This window comes from Galendromus occidentalis, unplaced genomic scaffold (assembly GCF_000255335.2).
Source record: "Galendromus occidentalis unplaced genomic scaffold, Mocc_1.1 scf7180000077442, whole genome shotgun sequence".
NCBI classification, from domain to species: domain Eukaryota; kingdom Metazoa; phylum Arthropoda; class Arachnida; order Mesostigmata; family Phytoseiidae; genus Galendromus; species Galendromus occidentalis.
This window is the reverse complement of record NW_003805430.1, coordinates 208,029-235,058: the sequence shown is the minus strand read 5'-3', so window position 1 is coordinate 235,058 and position 27,030 is coordinate 208,029. Positions and strand designations below refer to the sequence as shown.

Here is a 27,030-nt window from a genome sequence, read left to right as displayed (position 1 = left end):
CCGATAATCGAGAAAATACTCGAAATGAAATCCATTTACGGGACTCCGTACAGAAAGAAATTTTTTTTTTCGCGGCGAGATTCAACTCCGGCCGCCGTGAACGATATTCTTCTTCTATGCTCCCAGACTCTGGCGGGTAGGAAGCTGTTGTTCGGTCTAGCTGGAACGGATGCGCTCGACAGACGTTGTGCGCGGCTTCCCCATGACGCGGCGTCGGTCACGTGCTCCAGTGACTGTGTGGCTCGAGGAGGAGAGCCCTCGGAAAATCTGGCGCTATTCGAGAATTATCCGAATCATCGGAACCGAGAAGAGAACTAATCAATGTCTCGCCTGCTGAATATTCCTCCTTGACTCTACTTTCTCTTTCTATACATCTTCTCTCTCCACTGTCCTTCGCTCACCGCTCTATCTGGCAACTTGATTCATGATATACCGCAGACTTGCCGACGAGGATGCCAAATACGATAATCTTTCGTCAGATGATCATGTCCATACATCTATCCGCCCCAATCTAACCACTCGTCCCTCTGTCTGAGCATTCACCCTTCGAATGGTCGTTTTCTCTGATAGTAGGTACTTCAGTCAATCAGCTTCTTCTGACGACAGCCATTTGTCTGACACTTTCGAATTATCTCGGAGAAGTTTCCTTGCCGACCGTAATGACATCTGTCTGGAGTAAAAGGATCATTGAATCTGTTTTCTTCTTCGTCGACGTTATTTCGCCATGAGGCTCCCTATGATTCCACCCCGTTCGGCGGCATCCGACTTAGCTTCGGACTGGAACTCATCATAGTTTTCCTCTCTCGGTCCTCGATAACTGAGTTCCACGTGTTCTGTCCGGAATCACTTCACGGACATCTCACTTCGCGGAGAATCCGATCCGAGAGGAGGTCGAATATCGAATCCTCAAGTCCACGTCACGTGACATGCATGATTCGAGGTCCATGCTTGCCGACGCTCGATGTCGAGCTTCGATTCGACCGCGCGGCGCTCTGTCGGTCGTACCGATCGTTCCCCCCCGGCTTAGCGATCGGGCTTTTAAAAAAAATCTCTAGAGTTTAGTGGAACGACGAGCGAAACGGTGGAGTGAAGAGTGAGTCTAAGATTCCTCTCGTATTGGTTGTTGAACTCTGGAGGCGAGGGGAGAAGGCGAACCGAACAGAAATCGGGTACCCATCCGAAGATCAGACTTCGGAAACGTGAATGACGTAGAGTCGCAATCCAATCTACCGCTGTCGTGGTTTACAAAGAAGCAGCTAAATCAACTACACAGAATGTCAGTGTCCGATGCTGTCGTTTGACGACGGATAGTGCCTCAAAACCTTCCCGTATCGGAAGCAACGATCGTCTCCCGCAAAAGTTTTCTAAATCACCCCAATGAGCAACGATACGCCCGAAGCATCAGGGATGTGAGTTGATTTCGCGGTCTCGAGCTCCGCGATGGAAGTCGTAGGAGATCGGTGAGCTATGGCTCTTAACAGAGCGAAGGAACGCACGCTCCTCGATCGGAACTGGATACTCGCTAGAAAAGAGCGGGGCGTTCGATCACGGGGAGGAAACTTTCACTTGAGTTCGGCGGCGCGCGATTAGTAAAAATCACTGGCAGCAAAACGATCAAGGACAAGAAACGGCCAAATTACATCAAATCGTTTTCTGTGGTTTCTTGGCATGTTATTATATTCCTTGGCGGCGGCGGCTGCGTCAGATTAACACGCAGTCAATTCGTCAAAGTTGCCAGATTGCCACGCTGTGAGGTTAGTTGGAGTCTTTGCGCAAGTGTCTGTCCCGAAAAAAGAAGAACGCAAAAATGAAAAAAAACGCCGTCGTCAATCGCCCCGGCGGCCCGTGTCGGCGATCCGTCACGGACTTTGTGGCAGACACTGTAAACATTGCGGGAGCGGACTCGTTCCTACAGAGAAAGGGAGATTGTCGCCGCAATCATCATCAGAAAACTGGATCTCAAGAGCGACCTTGATTGGAGCAGCCGACCAGGGGACAGAAAATAGAACTTCATCGCTTATGTAACATCTCATTGGAGCTTTATGGACACGAGCTGGCATTCGAGAAACAGTTCGGCGGGTTCCCGGACGCCAGGATTCGCAGCCAAAATTCGCCTCCGTGTCGTCCGAACGGCCGAATTCCCACATTCCGATGCGACCTTGGATTAACGGTGCCCAATAATTGTCATATTTTCTGGCTCGAATAGTCTTGACCCACATTTTGAGCTTCGTACCTGGTGTTTCGGGATGATTTCCCGAGATCACTGGCTCGACATGTGAATTGGAGCTCTAAGCTGATCGAGACCCGGCCAGCCTCACTTGTCATCCCGTCCTAAGATCCCGGGTGAATCATCCTGCCAATCCTCGGATCGACAAGATTCCTTATCTCGAACTACCGGAAGTCATCTATCATCTCTGCGAGCATCTTATTCATTCTCAGTATTCTCATTCTGGTCGTTCGCGACTTTCATTTCCCGTGATCCCACGCAGGCCTCCGAGTCGTTTTTGACCTTTTTTCCAGTCGGTAATAATATCTCATGAGAGTGCCCGGAAACCCCAGATCTTTGGACACAGAGGGAATAGCCTCAGGTAAAGTCGTATTTTATACCGGTCCCCGCTTGCTTTCAGAAGTTCGACGGGAGAGGAAAGGCCTGTTGCGCCTCCACGGAAATCTAAGAAGATCCAGGAAGATCTTCAGCCCATCGGAGTTTTCACCAGGTGAGCGCGAAGTCTAAAGTCTGACGAATACGTAGATCACTCTCTCAGCACAGTTTTACTATCACTGAGCACGCGAGGTCACGGTTGGAGAACACGTGATTGCCGACGCATCATGTGAGACCTCGAGAGTCCTGCGGATAATTATTGTCTAATTTGCTAGAGCTCGTCAAAGCTGGAGGCTCTCTCTAAGCATCGATTACTCTTTAAGTAATCTCCCCCAAGGGCAATTTTCGTCAACATTTGAATAATAATCGAGAGTTTCGAAATCCTCCCCGATATATGTACATGATGATATCTCCGACAGAACTTGCCTTCCCCGGAATCGAACCCATGCCAAGAAGTCGCCAAAATCTTTAAGAATGAGGAGGATTCTCTGACGAGAGCTGAAAAACACATTTGTTTCCACACGATCTGTGTGTATGGTCTGACCCGATGACGTCGAGTTCCGACTCTTTGGAAGTCGAGCAACCTTGAGTGACTGACGTGCTTGAAACACTGTTGAGGTGAGCACCGACGTGGTTTGGCCGTCCATTACCCGCCTGTTCCTTCGCCCGCGTATCAGGTGTCAGTTCGCCGCGCGAGAAGATTGCGCTTTCAGATACACCGGCAGGGGACATTTGTCGCGACGGCTGCCTCAATGTGTCTAACGAGAAAGTTGGTATCAATGTAAACATTGCATACCTGTAGCGGAGAGCAAGGGTTCGTCGCCGTCGCACTTGGATCCTTAGATCGAAGTCCGAAAGAAAAGCACCGGGTGGAACATTGACGATAAAACAGCCGAAATCGGAGATTCGTCAACTCCTCATAAAACTCGAACTCACGGAACGAGCAGTTTCGCGTGCCATAGCTTTCCTGGATTGTGGCTATACGACAAATGATCTTGACACTGCTTCCATGATTGAACGCGGAAATGCTCGAGGCGAGCAATTTCGATATGATTGTAGGAAATTTATCACAGGATATCGCTGTGCTGTTTTGAGCGCAGAACCACGATGTGTCGGCGAGCGTGAAATCCGTGCATTTCTTTGGACGCTGTTTCTCACTTTGCGGTTGTCCACTGTTACAGTCCATCAATCTTGAGGCTTCCTTAGTCGGGTAGATGGATGGCGCTCTGAATTCCGTTGTGCATCTCCAACGCATTCCAGGAATTTTGCCGCGGAGAATCCGATATCTGTTCCGCGGTCTCTCCGAACTACACGTTGCGAGAGACTGGGCGTCCTAATTCTGAATGAGAGCATTTTTTTACTCGTCGATTACTGAATCGTCGCGAATTCGACGAGTCTCTCTTAGTCCATGCTCCTACACAGAGAATAATTCGTGGAAAAATGGCGCGGAAGCCGACAAAAAGGCAACGGTGGATTTTTCACCAAGAACTGGCTTCGCGCTCCTCGGAACGATAATTCCTTTTTTTTCAGACGGACGCTCGAAGTCTGGAAGAGCGTGGTTGGATCCGTATCCAAAGTCGCAGGTGACATCCGAGTCGTCCAAGAGTTGTTTCGCCGCGTTGACATTTTCCCATCACAAGCTCAGGTGCATGAAATGTTGGAGCTGAGCCGCGAAACGAGACGTCACTCCGAGACGAATTTCACCTATGGCGCCTTCACTTTCTACGCGGCTGAGATGAGATACTCGGAGCGAAAGTGAGTGAAGCGTGCTATGTGTCGGCTCTATGTCCCTGTCGGCGGAAATTCCGACGAGTTTTCAACAAGAGGAAATTTTCAGAATGAAATACAACCAGCGACGCAGACTTTCGTGTGGATCCCCATCTCTACTCCGGAAACCCATGCGGCTCATGTCTCAAGCATCTTATGATGGTAAGTTGAGCGGGAGGAAGCTCCAAGGGTCATCTGCCTCTTAATTCAGCTTTGTGCCATTAGAAACGCCGTCTCGTCTCAATCGTCGGCGAGAGTGCGCCTATTATTCACGGATTGAGGTATCTGGGACGGGATTTGAGCATTCGCTTATATATGAGGATCGAGTACTATCCGGATGGAAATTGAAAGTCCTAAGGTCCCGGAGTAAACCCGCGCAATTAAATCATGCGCTTTTCGAGCCCATATCGGAACGTTTAGAAACCTAGGGAACTTTCTCAATACTGCACTGGATGTCCAGCTCTTGACAAAGAGGATAAAATCTAAGTCCGGGATAAAGACCGGTGACGATAGGAATCATTTCCTCTCCTCAATATCCGTGTTCATGAAAGAGCGGACGTCAGAACTTTCGGAACCACCACTGAAGGTCATGGAACTTCGCGTGGATCTCCCCGGTGCGGATATCTTCCCCGAGCGATGCTCTCTCGTGTAATTATCTCACCATAAAATAAATATTTCTGAGCATCGCAACGGGAGGGATAACCTAACCCCCCAATCAGAACAAAAATTATCCCTCCCGTTGCGATGCTCGGAAATGGTTAGGTCCCAGTAAGCCGAAAGTTTCTTGCTATCTCAACTTTCGGCGTACTGGGTTTCGGTCAGATGAATTTCGGCGTTCTGGGTTTCGGCGTGAAAGTTTCGGCTTACTGGGTCTATATCGATTGGGGCCGTAAGTTCCGAAAACTGGGCACTGAATTCGCGGGTTGCAGAGTGCGTTTGAGTCCAAGCAACGATGCCTTCAGAGCATAATCAACCTCCCAAGCGAAACTCATGAAAAACGAGCGCGCCTCGTAGCACTTATCGCGTGCCTACCAATGAAAAGTAGACAGTTGGGCAATCCGACGGCAGGGGAGGATTTGTCATCCCGACATTGGTTGATCGGTCATTCCTGGGCCGGTCCCTGCAATGATGGCAGTGACCACTATTCTTCTCGAGAAATCATTGTCGATCGTTGGCATATCATCCCTGACAGAGACCAATTCTCTTCGTCTTCGGAGAACCGGTCGACAAGCTAGTGTTCGATAAAGGCGGAAGATCATGATGTTCCGTTGATCCGGTGATGTCTCTATCATTGTGTCTAGCGACCCAGATCGGTGATGCATATTGTGGTTGTGAGGCCGGCGGCATTTGTGAATTGAGCCGGCCCTTTGGTTTGTTGGCCAGTGGCAAGCCACCAGAAAATTGTCGAATCTCCACGAAATTCGTCTGTGGTGTCGATGGCAGGATGGCGCGCGCGACGTCCTTTTCACAGAAAGTGTGATGTCAAACAATATTTTCGAGACAATTCAGCATACGCTCGGCTCCGGGATATCGGAAGCGTCAGAGATAATCCTATCAGTGTGGAAAAAGCAAGTATTGTTTCGATATCCGGGAATAAAGAGTGAGTCGATTATTTCAGCAAGAATCGAACATGGAACCAAGAGACGGAGCCTTTCATGCCCCTACCCAACTAGGGAGAACTCTGAACCCTCCTCAGGTGACGACGAGGATGGAGCGAATCTTCATACCATGAAACCATTTTTCAATTTTATGTAGTCCGCAGCGGCAATCGATCGTGCGGAACCGAGTCTGGCTCCAATGAGTAGTCTCGGCTTCCGCAACGCTAACTTCCACCGCGGTTGTGTGCCCTCGGAATACCAGAAAACCTAGATTAGGTGTTGTCCGGACGGACTCCGAGACCTTCCCGCCGGGCGAATAATATCGGAATGATTGCGTGACTCTAAATTCAAAACTGGGTTAGTGATCTCGAAAACAACAGATTGGTCGCCCGGAAGAGCTTTCGACGGAATGCACTCTTTTACAAGATCCCAAGGAGTTTTTTTCCTGCGATTCCGGACGGAGTCCTGTGTTATGACATCAGTCATCACATTCTCATTCTCGGTACGAGATCCTTGTTGGAATCAGAGCTGTCGACCAGAGGGTGTCTGGAAACGCGATACGGTGAGGTGATCCTTCCGCGTGATCTACCGTGGGCCATCGTGAGCTTCGGTGCCTGGTTCCGCTATGCCCCATGCTCTCGACCTCATTCTCTAGAAAATGAGCCAGGATGAATCCTCCCTCATGGGAGTATTTCTCCGTGTCGTATAACGTCTGCATGGATTGTTTATCTGGCAACAATGCCGCCCAGGCTTGAGGTTATAATCTACCGGGGAGCTTTGACAGATTTTGGCTCAAATTCCACGTCCTGTTTTTCACTCGACCCACCTGATACACCCATGCAGCTCAATTTTCTCCACCGTCTACATCTCTACTTCGATTTCAAGAACATCGTGGCTTTCCGATCGAAGTTTGGACATTCGAGCTGACCAGCGTCAATGCACGATTCGGTCGGTTTCAATTTCGAGCGTTGTTTTCTTCGAATCACTTGAGAGGATACTCGTACTCAACCGCGAAACTTGTGGAACCGTTCTTAAGCGACTGAATTCAGCTGTTTCCCACACAACTCACGAGCGTTCAGATGTCGGAATGCATTCGCGAGAGTTCCCGGTGGCCCCGAGAGCGAGCCAGCTGGACAGAGCGTCGAGTACCCGGGGACTTGAAATGACCGATTTACCTACTCGGATCGAAAGTCTGGGCGCTGAGCGATTCCAGTGGAGCTCATTGAACTATCGTATTCGCGCACTTGGCGGAACGTTGGAGCTGCGAGGATACCTTTGCTCCCTGCCAGCGAGAGTGCTATTTTTTTAGCGTTATCAAGGGAGCTATAGTTGTCGTATATTGGGGATTCGCGATAGGCTCTCAGAAGGATGAGCAGGGTTTTACTGCACCAGTCGAGCGGCAGAGCCTTGGATCGAATCGGTGGGAGGAATTTTACACTGTCTCGATAATAATAATTGTCACGGAACGCTACTCCGAGCTCGCGAATGCTGAGGAGCGCACATACGTGTCACGGGGAAATTCCATATGCGAAATTTAGGAACTTCGTAGTCAGCATCCATTCTCGGAAGGCCATGTGCTTCCGGAGACGGGCCATAATTGTCTATAATAGTGTCAAAAAGAATTGTTTACCTCGATGTCTACATCGTAGCGCGCCAAGTGTTTATAGTCTCCACGCAAATCGACTGCCACCGCGTGAAGATTATGCCTTGCATTGGCTCGTTGCGCCCGACCGTCTATCGGTCGTCTGGGAGCCTGATTGAAACGAGGTAATGTTCCTTGTTGTTAAACAATCGCTGGTTGCACTGCGATGGCTCTCGCCGACGTCCTCACAATCCGACCAGAATGATATCAGCCTAGCGCATGGTATCGGGTCAGCGATCAGGCAGCACTACAGGACAGATATCTCCATTTTCCCTCCTCGCTTCCCCGGCGGCTTGCGTCCCGGGTAATCGGAGATCGGATGCAATCGCCTGTGCAAATCAGGTATTTAGCTCGTGACTCGTGACGCGCGTTCTCTCTTTCTTATTCCCATCCGAGGTCAACATCGTCATATAAGCCTCATTGATTTCGATAGCCACCTCTATTCGGTAAAACTCCACTGCGGGTGACTCTCGATCGAGTCGATCCAACGGCGACATTTCCCGCGGCAGATTCGCCGCAATCATCATCGTTCATGTCAGTCCGCCGTTGATTGTGGCAATTACATTCTCGATTTCGATGTCAACATTACGCAACTCGAGTCCAGCATGCCATGTTTTGTGATATAGGTCTCTTATTTCGTTCTCGACCTGCTCCGCCTCCTGCGCGTATTCCTGTGTCGATTCAGAACTTTTGACCTGACCTTCCGTCTCGAAAGAGTTGCGTGACGCATTCGTTCCACGGAAAACGCACAGAAAACTGTGCTCTGTGGACTCGAGGGTCTCCTGAACCCAACGCTTATAGCCTCTCCGAGGGATTCCGGGTTTATGGGTTGACCGAAAGGCTACGTGCTACCCGTCCGCATGATCATTGGACCTCAGGAAAAGTCGAACAAAACATCGTATAAAAACAGACGCCACCGAGAACACGTGTGCATGAGCGCGGCCGGATAAGGAAAGGCTCTTTTATACACAGCGCTCAGAAATATCTACCGGTCTTCAATCGTGAGCAAGCGAGCGAGCGAGTGAGAGGTCAGAAGTCACATTCCTGGAGGCCTACGATGCGCTCTCAGTGTCGGTTATGCATCCGACCGGCCATAGACAATATCGTTACTGCAGAGGAAATTACGTCGACGAAGATAATTTTGGCGCGTTTCCCCGATCATGGACGGAACGGGGTCCATCTACCGTTGATGAGTCGTCCACGTAAAACTATGACGTCGATGCTGACCGTGTGGTTTCAGCCTGATTATCTTCAATTTATGGCTTTCCTAAATAAAACATGTCGATGAAAATTAATTGTTAGCTCCGCTCGGTCGCGCTCGACAGTGTCTCCGTTTTGCGCGGTTGCAATGTCTGATACACGAGGTGCCCGCCATGCGATCGGTGCAATGAGTCCGAATCCCCACGCGAAACGGCAGGGTCTTGTTCTGTTCGATTGAGGACCCCGGCTCGCACCTGATGCGTGTGTTTGACCGATGCAGAGCGCGGAAGATCAACTTCTGTGTAGAGTTGACCATGCCCCCGAGCCTCGATCCCGAGCTCTATCCGATGCATCCAACGCCAAGGTTAGATGTCACTCATCGGTACCGGAGGCCTTACGCACGAACGGAGGGCATGGGGAAGGAACGGAGGCCGTATGATGCACTCCTTGAATCATGTCTGCATCGTATGATGAAGGTTTTGCGTAGACAGAGAGGGAGGGATCGAAGGAGTGAGCGAGGGGGGAGAGCCTTACGGCAAAGTCAAGGAAGGATTCCGAAGGACGGAATGTGATGTCAATTGTTACGAGGGGAGAATTTTCGGGGTCTCGGAAAAAATCTCACCGATAAATCTTACGAGAGTGCCCATCTCTCATTGCGAAGAGAATTGAGAGCGGTCGAGCCGCTCGTGGCTAGTTAGCTGGCCGGCTGACAGTCTCGACGGGCGAGACCAGACTGCACGGCTGACAGTGGCCATGTTCAAGCGGAGTGAGTGACACAGGCGAGGGTGCCCGCCGCAATGGCCCTTATAAGCGGGAAAGCTCACAGATTGGGCCATTCTGTTGTGTGTGAGTGAGGATTTTGAACCTCTAGTTCCTCTGTCAGATAGACTGATTCGAAAGTTGCACCAATGGCCAAACTCTCTGACGGCTGAACCCTGAACCTATTACGCTGACCCTGAACGGACTACTTTTGATTCTTTGGACAATTCTCAATACAACCTAAACGTGCGTGATAATGTCGATAGTGGGGAATACGCAAACCGTGGCGTTCGAGCGATTTCCATCCGCCGATGCATTTCCTGTGAAACCCACTTCGAAAAATGCTGCACCGCGACAGAAAACCGGGGGACCGGACGAGACCAAGAAGGAGGTGACGATTGGACCGTTTTGCACAGAAGGTAACTTGATGTTCGTCTTTTGTCCTTTTCGACGCTCGCGACATGCTCGATCGTAACCGGGCTATCGCCGGCCAACTGGCAGCTTTCAACGGCTGTAAAACAGTCTAGATTTATAGCTGATAAAATGCGATTGACCATCAGAGTTAGTTCGGACCTGAGCCATTCAACTCAGTTTGCTTCGAATTTCTCAATTATACTCTCTGGCAAAGTCTCTGGACTATTTACAATCCGTTTCGCGTGGAGGCAGGTGTGATGTCTTGCGACGGGCTCGATTCCGAGATGCGGTACTAGCTCTTCCCGCGACTCAATTTACGAGAGCTGTGTGCTCATTTTCATCCCGCCGACTGCGTCGAATTCTACACCGCGATCAGGCGGGAAAAAACCTGATAGTAGAGACTTGATAGCTCTTATGGATAACAGTAATGGGTTTCCCCTATCGTGAACGGGTCATCCATAAAATCCGAGCGGAGATCGCTCTATTCTGTTCTTCCCGCCCAATCCGCGAGTGATCCTCTATCAGAGCTACAGAATGATCGCACTGAACTTCCGGGAGTTGCTCAAAATGTGGATTCCGGGCTCGAATCGAGACATTTGAGGGTTGATTGCCGACCTTCGAAAATATCGTACCTAATTAATGAAAATGAAATTCGTGGCGGGCTCTCCCCTTGCATGAACAATTCGAAGGTTATCGGCCTACGGAGTTCATCAAGGGTGGACCCGGGAAGTGTCGGGACGACAAAAGAAATCGAGGGGATAACCTGGGCAAGCAGATCGCCGAGATGCTCTCGCGATCTCGCGCCAGGGTCGGCTGACGCTGGTCCCGTGATGGGTGTTCTCGAGTCGACTCTGATGACGCTCTAGTCGTCTGTGAGCGGCAATGAGAAGGAGCAGTTCTTGGAGAGTAGGTCCACTGATGCATCGGAAATCGGGGTCTCCGCGTTTTTGGAGTTCAGATTGTTTCATCATTCTACCGACGAACCCCCTGGAGTTTGATCTATCTGAATACGTCGCGTTCGCAAAAAACGGTTCTTGAGGGGGTCTCCGATCCCGGAGTCGCGACTACAATTACTTTCGTGTTGTCTCCCCTCCCGTCGAAAGATTTTGTGATTGAAAACCCCTCCTTTTTTCAGTTTTCCTCGGTGGATCATGTAATCCGACGCAGTGGCGTAGGGATGAGGCCATTCCCGCGCTCAAATCCGCAAAAGTCACGTTCTACAACCCGGTGAGTTGGAGCTTTCCTTTAAATTCTCGATACGTTGTCAACTTCTCCTACACGAGGCAAGAACGTCCCCCGGAGGGGATACAGGGCGGGTACGGTGCGGCGCTAAGCCCGGAGCCTTGTATCAGATTCTACGCCGCATGGCTAAACGAGCAAATGTTCTGAGCCGGCGACGATTCGCTCGCGCCCAAGCAGCAACGTAGAATCATTGTGACATAGCTCATGATGGCATCGGCATACGCGACGCACGAGCGACGGACTTTGTGGGAATAGCTGGAGTGGAAGCGTCGCGATCCGTTTTGCCTCCTCATGACTAATTGTTGTTTTGTCAGATCGAGCATTTTTATAACGCTCTGGAATGTCAGTTTATGCCTCGACATTGAGGAATGCATTTGCGGGATGCTGGCGACCCCTGTCATTTTAACGGAGGAAGCTCTTGCGCCGTAAGATGACAACCTATGAGGGAAGAGGTTATCCACTCATGATAGCGTTTCGTCCTCGCTGCGAATGGAAAAGAAGGCGCATGATGAATATTCCAGCACACATGCTCGTGTCGCACGCCGCAGCTTGAAGAAAATTTTCCTTGGGTCTAATCCGAGAGCTTTGGGAGTTCTATTCATGATATTTCCATACGCTTGCATAATGAACGAGAATCTAGTCGCAGGAGCTAGAATTGTTCGTTTCGCCGACGTGAAATTCATCAGAGCGTAGGCTTCGACAGATATTCTGAAGATCATTCCAAATCTATGTCGAGGGATCGCGATTGCTCCGACGTGGATAATTTCCTCCACGCCCATTCCCACGTGATAATCTCTCGTCTGCCAGGGGACACACCACTAAAATGAATGAATTCCTCGTTTCCAGCAAACGGAGGACTGGCTACCTGATCTCATAAACCTCGAACAGCAAGCGAAGGACCATGCTAGGGTTCTACTCTTTGTTCACGACAAGGAGACGAGATCGCTAGCAAGCATGGTCGAAGTCGGCGAGAGGTCGGCCCTTAAGAAGCAAACCTTGGTCTTGGTCATCGAAGAACTCGGTGATCAGGTGATGGGCGAAAAACTTTCCGAAGGGTACGTTTAATGAGGGCGAGGCATAATCGGCATGGCGGCGCGAAGGAAGCTCACGAAATACAGACAGTTCCGGCTTCCAGTCGAGAAAACTGAGGGGATCGATAGAATCAGATTCTCGTTGAGCACGAGGTGCTTCGAGCGGCTCGAACACGTTCAGCTCGGAATGTCGTTGGTCCGGCCGCTAATCTTTCTCGGTTGATTTCTGTGTGGAGCGGCATCCTTTCTCGCTGCCGCGCCGCTGGGAATGTCTCATCTTGCGATGAACGTGCAATCATCGTTCCGATTCGCTCTAATGGCGTTGTCCTGACGATAGATGATGATCTTCAACTCCCTCAGTGATCGAGATAGCAATGACGTCGGATCTTGATGGCTCGCCTATCTTGGCTCCCATCGGTCGAACTGATTGGGAGACGCGAATGAGCGGGAGAGAAGAAATACGACACTTTTCTGTTTGGTCACTGGAGTCGATAAATATACACGCACACACATCCGCACGTACGCGCGAACTCTCTTTTATCCCAACTAATCGGTTTTCTTGTCTCCGACAGGGAGCTCAAAGAAATGCGTCGCGGTCGTAACTACATGCGCGATATCGCAGAAATGTGCGGAATCCGTGTCTTCACTCAGATCCGCGAAGCGGTGCAGAGCTGCATCGATATCGTCAAGGGGACCTGCACCAAGGCCGAGCTCCTTCCGAAGAGCGACGGGGACCTCGGCGAGAAATTCATGTGAGCATCGCAGACACTGAGAGCATCTGCGTCATGGTGGCCATCTTGGAGGGTGTCTTGAGCTCGGAAGCCTCATCCTAACCGTTGACCTCTCTCCCCTGTAGAAACACTCGGAGAAGCATTGATAATTACTCTACCAACAACGAGCTGTCGCTTGAAGAAAGAGGTCTTGCTCTGCAGGGGCTCTGCGGCCGGAGCATACCAAAAGAGTACCAAATGAGTGAAAAACCATTCATCAACGAAACCGAGTTCCTCATGATCGTTTCCGAATACCGTTATTCGTTGAAACCCCCATTGATACCCAACTTCCTAAGGACGCGCACGTCTTCCGATAAATGTCCTGTTTTCCACAACACGGTATTCATCTGCGGCCCAGTCGGCAATCTCGACTGGAAGAGGGATATCGCATGCCCTTACTTCACGTGAGCATTCAAGTTCCCAAGATGGATCTTCGATGAAATCACGCTCATCATTGGAGGCACGGAAATGATTTCCCTGAGCGTAGAGAATTTTCCATAAATTGGATCCGTTTTCCGCTGCAGGAAGCATCTGATCTCTGCGCGAGAGAGAAGCGATCCCGATGCTGAGCACCTCATGCCCATGGAGATGAAACAGATCCTGAAGTGCCGAGTTCTCCTCTTCGTGTTCCCCAAAGATACGTGGGGTGCAGCTGAAATGATCATGGTGAGCATTCGAAAGACACGGGCTCGCTGGTCGATTCGATTCCCGACCGCGGATCATGCTCTTCTGCTGATCCACTGGCACGAGTGACTTCGACTAAGGCTCACTCTATTTAACAGGCGAGCTATTACATTGCTTTGAATGCCAAGAAGGTGGTTCTCTGTACTCAGCAAGTCTGCGAGAACGTTCCGGTTTACGGGGAACGTCTCACGCCGTACCAGGCCAAGGATTACAACCGAATCCGTATGTACCTCTCGGATCAGGCCTCCAGAAATGGAGTACCAGTGTACGACAGCATCACCGAAGCCGTGGCGAAGGCTGCCGATCTCGCCAAGGAGTAAAGCCACGCGACGAAATTCTTATCTTCTTCTGAGACATTCCCTCATGTGCGGAGCGCTTCAGCTCTCTTGCAAGAACTATTTTACGACTCGAACGGAGACAACCCTCTGAGACAACTGCTCCATCGTCGATTTTAAATCATGTCGTGCTGGATCAGCGACCCTCCGAACCGACAATCACGAAGGGTCGCTGGTCCACTTTTTAGCGGAATTTCCTATTTTTTTTCCTCAGGACAACGCCCGTCGCGGCTCATCTCGCGCGGACGTGAACGACTGTTATCGATAAAGCGTCATTTCATCACTCTCAAAGAATTTTAATTTAATCATGAGATGGCGTTGAATTCATCACGTCTCTCCATCGATCTCTGTAAAGATTATCCGGTGATTACTTGTCGGGGCTCATCGCTGGCTCGCGCTCTCTGCGAAGGCTGCAGTGATTCACTTCGGACGTAGCGACTGTTCCCCACTCATATCCGAAACGTTCCGAAGACAACTCTGACTCTGAAAAGCTGATTGAATGTCTAGCGTTAGGAGTTCTATCATCGAGGGAGCCCTTTCAGCGCTCTGGAGAGTTCGGAGAATGCGCGAGCATTCGTCTGAAACTAGAAAGCCAGCTCTCTAGAGCACTGTGAACCTTCTCGACAAGTCATACTAATAGATGATACATTTTAAATAAGGCATAAGAGCCCATTCATTATCACGTGTTGCTATTCGTTGGAACCGTTGCCTGGAATGACTGTTTATGAAGCTGAGAGCATCCTGTTGATTTCGAATGTCACGATATGAATGCACATCGCAATCACTCATATGAGAATCATGTAAAACCGGGACATACGTTGTATAAAGCCGATGGAAACATTTCGTCGATCGTTGTTGTACAAATAAACAAACATAGAAGACTTCGAAAGAAGCTATTATTTTCATCTTCGAGGAATATCGTTTCGAGCGAGCATCACATGAATTGCCTCGCTAATTGCACATCAACCCATCCCGTATGAATATCGTGACGCAACAATCGTTCTATACAAGCTCTCGAAATCTATGAGGTTCCAGGAGATGATTGAGGAACGAGAATGAAAAAATGTGCTTGATCTCGTGACACTTGCTCTGTGGCTTAAGGCTGGGCATTTGATAGTTAACGAAGGAGACCAGATACGCGAGTTGGTCCAGGGCGGACACCGGAGCTTCTATCTGGATTTCCAAGTCATTGCGTACCGGGTTCCACGCGGGGCGGAGGTATAGCGGTCCGGAAGGGTATTGCTGAAGAATTCGGGATAGGGAAAACGGCTGGGTGCTCATTTCACATCTCCATTTGCCTGAGCTGGGGCAGCCTACTGCTCGTGTCTCGACCGGTCGAGGATCCACTCACACGACCAGCGCGGCGACTCGCTCTGTCAGAGCAAGGATGTACCCACGTGCACGTCACCGGTGCACCTTGATTCCAAAGGTGCCTATATGAATATCCGCTCCTGACAAGGGGTTTCGTTGCTGGATACAGTTCTCGAGGAGCAAGAATCTTCTTAAGATATCGGAGCCGAGACCCGAACAGTTCCGCCGATTGATGAAGACCTTCCGGACTTCCGGTAATGTTTTGCCCGGAGACGGGAGGATCCTCCGTCTTGAGCAGTACTCGGGAACCTTCGGGAGGTCCTGCGAGGGGGGACACCTCGAGAGCTTCCACCTAGATCGGATGAGAACCCCTCGGCCGTCGACAATCGACTTCGCTTTCGTTTCTTGCGAAGAATACCAGCTCTCTAGGAGCTTTGATTGTCCCCGAGGGCTCTCGCGGAGCTCTTATTGATCACCATCGGCGCCGCGACGAGCGGAGAGGAATCCGCAGGAGAGACTGCCCCGATCCTTGGAGGTGAATATAACCGCGTAGATTTATTGACTCATTTACATAAACTAAGAAACACCGTCCAACGTCTACTTCGAAGGGTTGTCGAGCTCGATCTGGGGTTCGGTGAACTTGAAGTCGGGGAATTTAGACATGTCCGCACCTTCCGCACCGTATTGACGCCGGGCCTTCGCGAGCTCGTCTTTGTATTGTTTCTCGAGCTGGGGTGTCGGATCGAGGAATACTTTTCCTGGAATATATCGAACTCGACTCAGATATCGGTAGAAGGCGCGTGTGAAAGCTCAGGGCTAAAAGTTCGAGCGATCCGAAGGTCTGAAGAACTGCGCCGGGTCCTCGGTCCATGCACGGTTCGGTAAAAGCGAGGTTCCCCCATTACCCTCTCAATTAGGAACAGATTGATTCTGAGTCCCGGAAAGGAGCGGGTCACGACTCCCAGATAAGGGAGACTCACCCTTCGATTTCGATGCGTATTCGCGAACTTTGTCCACGAACAACTGCTGGATGGGGTCCGAAGCCTTCGCGTAGACTACGGCCGAGATGCCATAATTACGTTTGAGCACGCTTCGGGTAACCTGAATCGCTCTTGTAGACACAATCATTTCGAAAGTTGAGATTTCACGACTGCCCTTCAAAGAGAGATTGCCGTGTCCTGTGGCTGTGGTACTTTTCGTCTTGTTTTGAAGTGCGAACGCCAGAGACGCTCTTCTGAAGGGTGAGTTGTGTGTGGGATCTCGTATTCGGATCTGTTGAGCGTATTCGAGACACGCTCGGGATCCTCTCGATTCCTGCGGGGCTTATAAGCGACTGATAGGCTTTCCGTTCGGAGCTGGAAGGCGTCCAATTCTGCCAGGACGGTTCAAGCTGATCTGTGGTACGAGTGTGGTACTCTCGTGAAGCGAGACTCCCTCGAGAGAGACCCGGGCTCTTCGAAGCTGCTCACTGAAAACGCACCGGAGACATCAATCGGGAAGAAGGCCGCTCAATCAGAGATTCCCCGGGAGAATTTGCTCGACGCTCTGAAAATCTGTAGTTTACTTTCTTCAGGCGTAATCGTCCTTCGCTCTGCTTGCGGAAGTGGAGCGAAACGCTAAGGCCAGGAGAGAACTTTCCGGCTATAGAAGGAATGGATACTCGCTGAAACTTCCCAAACGCTCATTTTACGCCCATGGAGCACGCATTCTGACAACCGGAACTTGTTGTGGGCTCTGGTGTCGCGATTGATCCCATGATCGTTCTACAGAAGTTGGGTCTTCCAATATATTCTAGAGGGAGTTCGTCTCGCTTGTTGGAGAGCTCATCCGCAAAGTCAGTCTGGTCCGAATGCGATATCCATTCCCGGAAAATTGCAAGTTCTGCTACAAGATCTGCCGTCTCAGGGATGCGAAGCCGACGGCTCACCCCGTTGAGGGTGCATACGGGAAAGAGCCATTTATGGGAATTCGGGCCGTCAAAAAATACGTGGAAGCGCGGAAATTCTGCGCTTCGCGCGGTCGATCGATTACGAGGATTTCGAGGTGGAAACACCCTCTGGAGCTCGATGCTTAATGATGAAACTCGGAGTTCGGCAGCCGCTGGCCTCACCCTCGAGCCTCCGAGAAGCCACCTTCGAGGGAAGCATGGATAGAGTGAAATCATCGGCGAATGTCATGATCGGCGCGATAGGAGTGGAACCGCCCAATATCAAAACTACGGATATCCGACCTCCGAAGGTTGAAGGTTCGCGGTCAATTGTTAGTCGAGCCCGTACTATACCAGCCGAGGGAATAGCAGCACCAGATAATTAAGCATTTAAGGATTCTCCTTACGCATTATTCTCGGAGGTGAGAATACGCCGCAGAGAATGCGAGTCATCCGTTCCTAATCCGAGCGCCCTCCTGAAGCGCCGTTGCTCGAGTTGGCCGGTGGATGCTGATCATGGATGAACGTCAGGGTCACATACTGTGAAGGGCCACTATTCTATGAGAAGTTTCTCCCGACCTCTCATTCAGACTCTAGCGTCTCTTTTGCAATTCGTGAAAATTCTAAGCAGCGAGCCCTCATCGGAAACATTCTGTAAATCGCTTCGTTCCGTAAGGAATTACCAGAGAGGGATAGATTCAGCATATGATGTATGTTGAGAACGATATAAGCTGGATTTTCACCGAATGTTTGGAAATCGGGCAGAGACGTCGACGAACGCGTGTATATCAGGAGGAACGATCCGACGGCCCGTCATGATTCGTTCCTCCCCCCCTCGCAGAAGCTGTGCTCTTTAGCTTTAATCTTCGCAGATGGAGCTCTATCCGACCACCTTTCCCTCGGAGACTTCGGAATCCCGGTCCGAAAACTCCTTCGAATGTGTACCGGGAGCTGTTGACGACTCCGGGCCGCGAGGTGGCTATTTCGAAGCCTCATATTCCCCATTACGTCTCCGAGGTGGAGACATCATAAACTTCATCTGCGGGAAAGGGGCCCGTTTGGGCGCGTTTCCTTATTTTAAAATCTGGAAAAATAGTAGGACATACGTCAAGGCCTATAGAGCGAATGTTCATTCACGCGAAGCGATTCTCCACCACGTAAATCACTCGAGTTCGTTTGCTCGCGGGCTCGCCTAATGTGCGAGCTTGTTGCTCGAGGATTTGACATGTTTATGAGCCGCTAGATTTGTTTGCAGTCGGGGAATGATGCATGATCCGAGAGGGAAAGAATCCCGGCGCAGTCAGGTTCCCCTCAAAACGAAATCTACACAACCGCCGGTGAATACCATCTGAGGGAGAGAGGAATTCCGGATAAGGCAACTAAATAGTTCTCTGGTTTCCGCGGTGCCGAGCCCTGAACGACTCGCTCTGGAAAGCTATTAGCGTAAGGCTTTCGGCACCACCAGCCAACGATTCGAAGGTTTAGGGCTTATGCGGTGGGAGTTGTGGCCTATGAATGTTTCCGACCGTAGTTTCGCCGCGCCGGGAGTCTTTGGAGGCCCCGATGCCGTCGGAATTCTCGATGACGACGGTCTCTCGGTATGCCGAGGACGACCAAGCGCCTCCGACGGTGTTCAGCGCGACGGAACAATATCTCTCTTGAAATTCGGGCACAGCCAGGGGATTTTAAAGCAACGACTCGAAGGAGTCGTTAAACTGGAAAGGTACGACCTCGTCCCGCGTAAACTTCGGAATCGCAATGGAGTGGAACATGCGATCCCTTGAGACTCAACTTTCCTGCGCCGGAAAATTTACGACGGCTCATTTGACGGCTACCTGGAAAATCTGACGGCGAGTGAGTGAGTTAGCAAGGGGAACCTAATGAGTTGATGTAGACGCCAGTCATCCGTGTAAACGACAACCTCCCTCAGTTTCAATTACGCTCGGTCTCTTATTTGATTACGCTCCGGAACGACTTCGATGAGACAGCTCGAGCAGAGGCACTCCGAGCTGATTACAACAACAAGCGAACAGCGAGCTTCGCCGTTTGTTATTGCTGATTGAGCTGGAGGGGGTTTACGTCTGATCATACACCGTTGTTCTCCCGCTCATTATTCGACCTCGCTCCGAGGGAATAGGGACAAGCCAGTCATTCCCGTGCACCGATTCCCACAAACGAGGATCTCAAACACACATATGAACGAGAGAGCTCGTTTTTTATGAAAGATTCCCGATTCAAGAGAAGGTTGTCCCACATCCGATGCTTGATCAGGTGGAGAGAATCCGCGGCTCCGGAAACCATAGGAATCTTCCCGAAAGCATAAACGTTCTTCTACGGAGTTGAGGCAACCCTATGAGGAGCACGCGACGACGGTGGAGTTAGGCAGAGAGTCTGGTGGTTCTTCCTTGGAGAGTTGCCTCAGTTGATGCGCGGGAAAGCTCTTTCCACGAAACTTTTTGGTTCAGTCCCTCCCCCGAATAATAACCGGACTCAAGGGGTGAGGTGCAAACTCCCAATCCTCATCAAAGGTCTTGCGGTTCTCTTGGATAATGCGGTATCTAATCCGTTGCCACGTAGCTATTGTCCATTTCTTCGGCTATAGCATCGGGGAGTTCAAGCGCGCCGTCCAAATCTTCGATCCTGCATTGAATTCCCGTGACGAATCTCGATTTTTCCGCTCCTTTCTAGTCCGGTCGCTGACGAGCTGGTATCTAATGTTGTTGTTGCTCCTACTGCTGCTGCTACAACTGCAGCTGCTTCTGGGTTGCCAAAACGAACTCCGAGCGCCCCCTGGACTCTAAGTAAGCACTTTACGTGCTATGGGGAACTAAGAGCCCTTTCCGCAACGAGTGGAAGGGAGACGTCTTGTTGTGGCGAGCACGAGTTGAAGCTGGGTCTTTGCCCAATTCAACAGGAGCACCAGAGAAAGGGCAGGTGGCGGTGTGAATCATGCTTTGGAGACTCTGTGTTCAGGAGGAGACAAGCAGAAAAAGTGACACCAAACGACGCGTCGGACATTACCGGCCTCACTCTAGGCTTCTGTGAGCGCAGTGGATCAGCCGAGCGCTGCGGACGTCTCGTCCCTCGACCAGGGGTGGTATGCGAGAAAGAAGCAGCGAGCTGAACGCCGCCGGCAAAACAACCTCATCGATTCTCTGTATTGATATGGCCGCGGGACCAGCGACCTGTTGACTGGCTCGTCCGCTGGCAGGCTCGCTCGCTCGCGTGCCCAAAACTGTCCTGTCTGCCTGTTCTTATAGAGAGATAAGCAGATAAGATCATTCATCACTTTATCTGTATTTTATCTCTTCCGTCAGACGCAGCCAGTCATTAGGCAGGACATTTCCGAAATTCCATTCGCCTTCAACTGTGAATATCGGCACCAGGTTTGAAACCATCGGAATCCGCTCATCGACCCACTCTGAAAGTCTCGTACATTCGCTTACGGATCTGTTGCTCGCCTGTTCGGTGTACTCGGGTGAGGAAAAATCTTCATCGTCGATGAGTTGGCCCTGCTTTCCTGGAGTTTTGGAGAAACCGTCGTTGCACCTCGGCCGTGTGTTCGCTGTACATTGCTCGATGTGCTCGATCACTCAGAAGCGACCGGATATCAACGACTGACACACAATCTACAAGTCACCGGGCCTATCGTGGTAGGTCAGTGACAGAGCAGTTTTATGCAGTCGTTCTAATTCTGTCCTCGTGCGTAGTCAATCAAGCTGTCTGTCAGTCGGAAACAATCGACGTAATCTGGACGCGCGATCCCGCGAGTAATCTGACAGAGTTCCACCCGACCGTCGTCGACGATCGGGTTCGTCCTCAACATCGCGAGATCGGCATTGCTAGCTCACGAGCAACCTGTACGCAATAGGAGTTCATAGACAGGCGGAGTAGCTTGAACAGTGTGCGAGACAGTCACTCATTATCCGTCGCCTATCTCTTCGGACAGAGCTGTTCGAACCAACCAACCAATCAATCAATCATCAATAACAAGTGAAGAACGACAGTAGTAGCAAAAACAATCCAGGCGAACTGTCTTTCCAACCAACATTCCACGCTACCAGACAACCAGCAAACCCCATCATCCCTGTAGTCGCGGCATCCGTTGCGATACTCGCGGCAACCACCTACCTTACTCAGTTCGTTCCACCCCCAATCCAACATCGATCGTCGACAAGCAAATTGAGCAGCTTGTGTTCCCAGCTATCAATCGATTAGTCAATCCATTCATCCATCCACCCATCTCTCGTTCGTGAGCTTCTGATTGGTCATCGAGGAAGTTTCACGCGATATCTTGCTCCCTCAGCTTTTATCTTCCCGTCGGGGTAATCGAGCGATTGCACATCGCCTAGAATCCCGGCAGAGATCGGAATCCGAAGAAACAAATCAATCAGTCAATCAATCAATCCATCGATCATCCGCCGAGCTATCAGCCAACCATCGGACGATCTGAAGCCGGACCGCTTTCACTGACAGCATCAAAAGGGGGAACAGGCCCGATTCTTCGTGTTTGCAAGAAATGCATCGCTGAGCCACCATTCGAATAAAAACGTGTTGGAGGGTTCCCAGCTCCGTGTGAATGTGAACTTGAAAGTGTGAGTTGTGAACTCGAAGTCGTTTGTGAACATTTCAAGAGGACACCGACCCAATCGAGGGAGCGACGAAACAGGGTGACCACCTTTGACACCGTTCCTGCCCATCTCTTCGGGAATCAACACCTGCGGTTGCTGCAACAGCTGCGGCAGCAGCAGCAGCAAGCGACAAAGGGGAAAAACTTCCATCGATCAAGCGATACTAAAGCCAACCACCGGCATCACCTCAGCCGCAACATCAGAGCGACTCTCGAGCTCAACAACGGAAAATGGGCAAAAAGAACAGCAAACTGAAGGGGGAAGTAGTTGCCCGGCTCGCCAAGGAGACATATTGTGAGTTTAACGTCATGGACGTTCGCTGCTAGTACATAGTTCTTGTTGACATCTTGTATAAGGACCTGATCGCGGCGGTCGTAATTTCGAATTTTTTCGGTGCGTGTTGAACGTCGCTGACAATCGACTTTGCGCTCGAGTTTCCGCTCTTTCTCTCGCTTGCGATCACTGCAAGCTAAATTGAGATTACGCAGGAAGTTCGACCTTTTATAGCTCCGAGAGACTTGGCCGACGCAACACACGGAAGCCCTGCTCCGAGAGCGAGCGAGTCGCGGCAACAAGCGAAGTGGACAAAGCCAACGCAGTTTTGACGCAGCACACTATGGATCGCGCGAGGTGACGACAAGTAGGCGAGTTTCATACAAAGCCCGTCGCCCCCGGCAAGAGCCTCTCGTCTTTTCGTCTGTTCGCTACGGCTTCCATCAACGAGGAGCCCAGCTCATTTTTTTCCATGGAAAAAAGCGTTGATGGGAGAAGGCATCATTTCAGGAGGCTCGCGGCCGGAAAAATTCAAGTGCCGCCTAAATATATGCGCTCTCCTCCCTCGCAGAGTTCATAAGAAAGACGGCCGCCGACGACGACGGCATCAGCGGTAACGCGCTGCCTCCCACGAATACAGGCGAACCTACGGCGCGGGACGCGTAACTTAGCGAGCGGCGAAAGGAGGCGGGTGGGCGCAAGGTCTAGATACCCGTTCGGGCTGTGTGGCCTTCTATTTATAGCAATCATCGTTAACTACTGCTGGCTGCTCACACTTAGTGCGTCTCTTGAGAAAGATGCCCCGAGACTGCCGGCTCTCGAGCCCGCTTTTTCGGTCTTCCTAGAGGAATTTCTCGTCGCTCCTGCGGCTGGCCGGGGCCCTGTCTCAGCTCCTGAGACTTCTTCCGATTCGACAGCCCATGGCGCGTCCCAGAGAAAGTTCTGCCGTTCCCGCGTCGTTTTCGGCTGGTCGACGGAATTCGACGACTCTGTTTTTTTTGTCTGCTCCAATGCTGTCGCCGTCTCGTCAAAGTCGCTTGCGTTCCTGTTCGTTCAGTCCGTCTTTATTCTATTGGAAACAATTTGTGAACAATGCTCGACCCGGAGACTCGTCTGTAATTCACCCAAGGAAACGCCCATCGTTTCGGGCGCTCGAGCGAATTCCTTGCCGCGGGGAATTTTCCCCGCCGCGTCTTCTCCCACACCCGGAGCGGAGGAACAATATAGCTTGTGGGTCACACTGAATCAATGATGATTTTCTGCTACTTAGCGGCCGGGCTACGTGCGTGGGTTTTCAATGAGCCGGGCGGCGCACGGGAGAATCAAGCGGGGAAGTGAACGAACTTGCTGGCTGAGCGGCTGCGGATTCACACTCCCTCGCCGACCTCTTCCGCCGCGAACGTCGTGAGAAGCGCCGCGAGAGAGCGCGAGCGAGGAAATTGGCTGCGCAACTAATGAATGATCGAGGCAAAGAATGAGAGCGAATAGAGGACGGGAGCCTGATATTGCTCCGTTATGACGCGGAACTCATGCCAGTATTATTTGTAATAGCGCAATCGAGAAGTGCGAAAGACACGGCGAAGCGCAACGGCGGCTCATACGCGAGAGCACCAACGACAGATACAACAGTTAGAAGGAATAAGGCGATTGGCGGAGGGCTTCTCTCCGAGCGCCCCGATTCCGATCGCCGCGCCCAGACCCGCTGAACTCGATGTTCCTCGCGATCCGAATCGGAGAACTCATTCGAGGCGAGCCGCGAAAGGTTTTTCTTTTCCATTCCGGCGTCCCCCTACGGAAGAGCTGCAATTAGAACATAATTATCCCCGATTAGCTCTGTCCCGATCGGGCGAGCGATGGCGGGCCGACCGGACAAGAAAGAGACTGATGAGTGGCTTGTCTAGCAACGGACACACTTATTCGACTCGGTTGACCCGGAATCCGCCCCTGGCAGAGCCGTATATCCGGGATGCTTTTCGTCTTCCTGTATACGGCCCCGCTGTGCTCCTTGCCAAAGAGATAAACACAAACAGCAATGATCGGCTCGAGGATTACGAGCAGATCCCCTGTGCAGATCCCTTGTGAGTGAGACGCTGCTGGCGCGACTGTGACGCGGGAGGGCCAGTCTGTTCAATGGATTTCTCCCGACCGGAGAACTCAGAGTATCGACTCTTTCCATTCTGACCCGCTCATTGAAGCGGGCCATTTCGCATGCAAAGCCGCTCTTTGCATACTTCGTCTTCGTTTTTTTTCCGCCACTATGACCGCCGCCGCCGCTGAAGACGCGATCAGAGCGCGTTCATCCTACTTCCCCACCGTATCGGATACATCGTGGCATAATAATTGGCAACATCCAGAAGGCAACGACGTCGACCGTCGTTTGACGAGACGACAGGCAGCGAGCCCGCACGCTCGTCTCACAATCGGGTTGGCCAAAATAAGCCCATAGTAAAAAGACACGCAGCAGGTGTCGGAGAATGCAAGCCGGAAGACCATTACTCGAAGAGCCTTGGAACGTGATCGAAGGGGAAAGGTAGCGCTACAAGGAGAGCCTAGCCGCCTCCTCCGTATCGAGGCTTTGACGACTGGAACCGGTGTAGGGTTACCGCCCATCGGATCCGAACCTCAGGAGCGGCTCAGTTTCACTTGGGCTCTCCTGGGGCGATCGATTTTCGCGCTTGATATCTCCAGAGTACCTGCGGGCTCGGCTTCAGGACCGATCTCTGCGACCGTCACATTCTGGCAAGTCGCACGCGTCGTGCCGAATTCGGAGCGTGAACACGGATTAGCAGAGGCTTGACAACTTGTCGCCTGTTCGACGTTCTTTTCGAGCGCCACTCGAACCTGATCTCGGCTCTGAAACTCGAGCTGCTTAGCTTGTGCTCGCGGAGTAAGTCGTTATCCTCGGCGGATGACGACGCGAGGTCACGCGAACCCGAGGAGTGAGCGGTGCTCCCTGTTAACGACGTGATATACGTAAGGACAGCCATCGTGAGCTGAGAGGAAGTGATGGAGACGACATAATCAATATCCCAATCAAACATTTCGCTTTTGGGACAAAATTAAACAGCTAAGCTCCCGATTTCCAAAATTATTCCTCACCCGTCACATTTGAGACGTCGGCGTCGGCTCCTCGATTGTCGAAGTCTGGATAGAGCGCGAGCGGGGAAATGAAAAGGAGAAGCCCAGAGAGAAATGGTGGGTGGGAAAGTAAATCCTCGCGAGGCATTTATGCATTTAGGCAAATTTTCATTTATTCTCCAACTTCGCATACGCTCTGATCCCAAATGCATAAACGTACCTACTGTATTCCATGTGTTCGAATTCGACGATCAATCGACTCGAGCGAGTGATCCGCCCATAGCTCACGTTATCCCGTGTAAGCGACGATTTGAGACGCCGTAATCGATCTCGAATGATGTCTTTGAATGCTGAAGCTATCCGAATTCTCCGGGCGAGACGATTCGACCCCCCTCCCGCACTAAGAATTCCGGACACGATTCGATCTCGTCGATCCCGAGCTTCCCCTTTCCGGAATTTCGCAATGGAAACTCTACGGTACTGTGAGTTTGATCAAGTGGCTGAAGTCGCCGAATCCGCGGACATAAACATTTCAACATGAGCGCATATTCAGCCGGAGGACCTATGTAGCAGAAGCTCCGAGTTCGGCCACGTCGGCGGTCCGGGACGGCCAGAGAGGGAATCGAAGGAATCGTTCGTTGGTTCGCTAAGCTGGTCGATGAGGGTTCCCCCTTCATTTCCATCGACATTCCAATCAATGGATCTCACTGGCTGGCTGTCCACCTCCAGCAGGAACTTAGTTAGTCCGAGTCGCTCCGTCCTTCGGACCCTGTCCGTCAGGAGTTGGATTCATTCGCTCATCTACTCATCGGCTCAGCGAGGCAGGAAGCCATCGAGCCTCATTCATCCATCACAGTCTGGATCCGCGCTCATCGGACGGGTCTCATTTATACGCGCTGCGTGAGTGAGTGAAAGCGTGCGTGCGAATAGCGACTCACGCACTGACCCCTGCATAGCTGATGTAACCGCCACCGGATTCTGGCCCTGGAACTAGCTCCCGCCGTCCTGGAGGTTCAGTTGGCAGACGGCGGGAATCACCTTTGTGCCTGGCTGGCTGCCCCCGACAGATTGACCATTACTGCTTTCCACTGTTTGCCTTGCCAGCAGTGTCCAGTGCTTTATTCGTCTGGCGAGTGGGATCGGCGAGGGAACAAGCTCGCATCAGGAGAGCTTTCTTGCCTGCCTGCTGGCTTCTGCCACGTTGCAGGACCGAGCTCTTCGCCACGATATACGACCAACAACAACGCCAGTAGCAGCTACACATTAGTCCACCGCCAGGAACGGACCGAAATACAGGATTAAGACAAAGAGAGGAGGATGCGTTCCCGTGATGACCTCCAGTGGACGTCTTGATCGGTTTTTCTCTCATCGATTCGTCAGTACGCCTTGCCGGTGAAAGGTCGCTCCGTCGCTTCCGATGGGAGTCCGCGGCGGGCGATGCGATATTTAAACTCCAGTCGGGAGAGAGAGTCGACCAATTCGTCTGAGCCCTGCGTTGTGTTCGCCGGCTTGCAAACCCACCGGCTGTTCGACTTCTCAGGAGCACAGTTCTATTCAGGGAATCTCGGCAAGGCTTTCGAATCCCCCTCGCCCCATCTTGCCCTCACCTCCGGTCCTCCGCCACTGCCTTTGCTCGCACCCTGCATCACCAACATCATACCCGCCGCGGCGAGTGTTGAATTTGCAAATTGAATCTCATCAAATATTTTCCTGCACGGGACTGTAAGCGCACAGTCTGCCCGCCGCAGAAGACTTTCGGACACGTG

The 27,030-nt window shown here is 51.4% G+C and overlaps 3 protein-coding genes across 3 annotated transcripts in view; 2 read left to right on the top strand and 1 right to left on the bottom strand.

Moving 5' to 3' along the window:
- The first annotated feature begins 966 nt into the window (after positions 1-966).
- On the top strand, positions 967-14,930 carry raw (NDT-like domain-containing protein raw). Its single transcript, XM_003743252.2, has 12 exons — positions 967-1,093; positions 2,628-2,717; positions 4,133-4,357; positions 4,440-4,531; positions 5,988-6,065; positions 9,835-9,987; positions 11,118-11,209; positions 12,071-12,279; positions 12,828-13,007; positions 13,112-13,429; positions 13,550-13,691; positions 13,808-14,930. The coding sequence occupies exons 3-12, from the start codon at positions 4,257-4,259 to the stop codon at positions 14,027-14,029; spliced, it is 1,587 nt and encodes a 528-aa protein (XP_003743300.1). The 5' UTR covers positions 967-1,093; positions 2,628-2,717; positions 4,133-4,256; the 3' UTR covers positions 14,030-14,930.
- A 956-nt stretch (positions 14,931-15,886) lies between these two features.
- On the bottom strand, positions 15,887-16,549 carry LOC100897596 (ATP synthase-coupling factor 6, mitochondrial). Its single transcript, XM_003743251.2, has 2 exons — positions 16,336-16,549; positions 15,887-16,113 (listed from the first exon to the last, which is right to left on the bottom strand). The coding sequence occupies exons 1-2, from the start codon at positions 16,481-16,483 to the stop codon at positions 15,953-15,955; spliced, it is 309 nt and encodes a 102-aa protein (XP_003743299.1). The 5' UTR covers positions 16,484-16,549; the 3' UTR covers positions 15,887-15,952.
- Positions 16,550-22,143: 5,594 nt separating this feature from the next.
- LOC100907800 (frequenin-1-like) overlaps positions 22,144-27,030 on the top strand; it is a 52,241-nt gene continuing 47,354 nt past the window's right edge. Inside the window, exon 1 of the mRNA XM_018639543.1 lies at positions 22,144-22,207. Within this exon, the coding sequence (XP_018495059.1) occupies positions 22,144-22,207 (64 nt within the window). The remainder of the gene's footprint in view (positions 22,208-27,030) is intronic.

What these genes read in the sequence shown, in the direction of transcription:
- raw (XM_003743252.2), top strand. Translation starts at nt 4,257, where the DNA reads ATGTTGGAGCTGAGCCGCGAAACGAGACGTCACTCCGAGACGAATTTC. An exon ending in GGCGAAAAACTTTCCGAAGG is followed by an intron (nt 12,280 to 12,827) that starts GTACGTTTAATG and finishes TGTCTCCGACAG; the next exon opens with GGAGCTCAAAGAAATGCGTC. An exon ending in ATCGCATGCCCTTACTTCAC is followed by an intron (nt 13,430 to 13,549) that starts GTGAGCATTCAA and finishes TTTCCGCTGCAG; the next exon opens with GAAGCATCTGATCTCTGCGC.
- LOC100897596 (XM_003743251.2), bottom strand. Translation starts at nt 16,483, where the DNA reads ATGATTGTGTCTACAAGAGCGATTCAGGTTACCCGAAGCGTGCTCAAA. An exon ending in ATACGCATCGAAATCGAAGG is followed by an intron (nt 16,114 to 16,335) that starts GTGAGTCTCCCT and finishes GATATATTCCAG; the next exon opens with GAAAAGTATTCCTCGATCCG.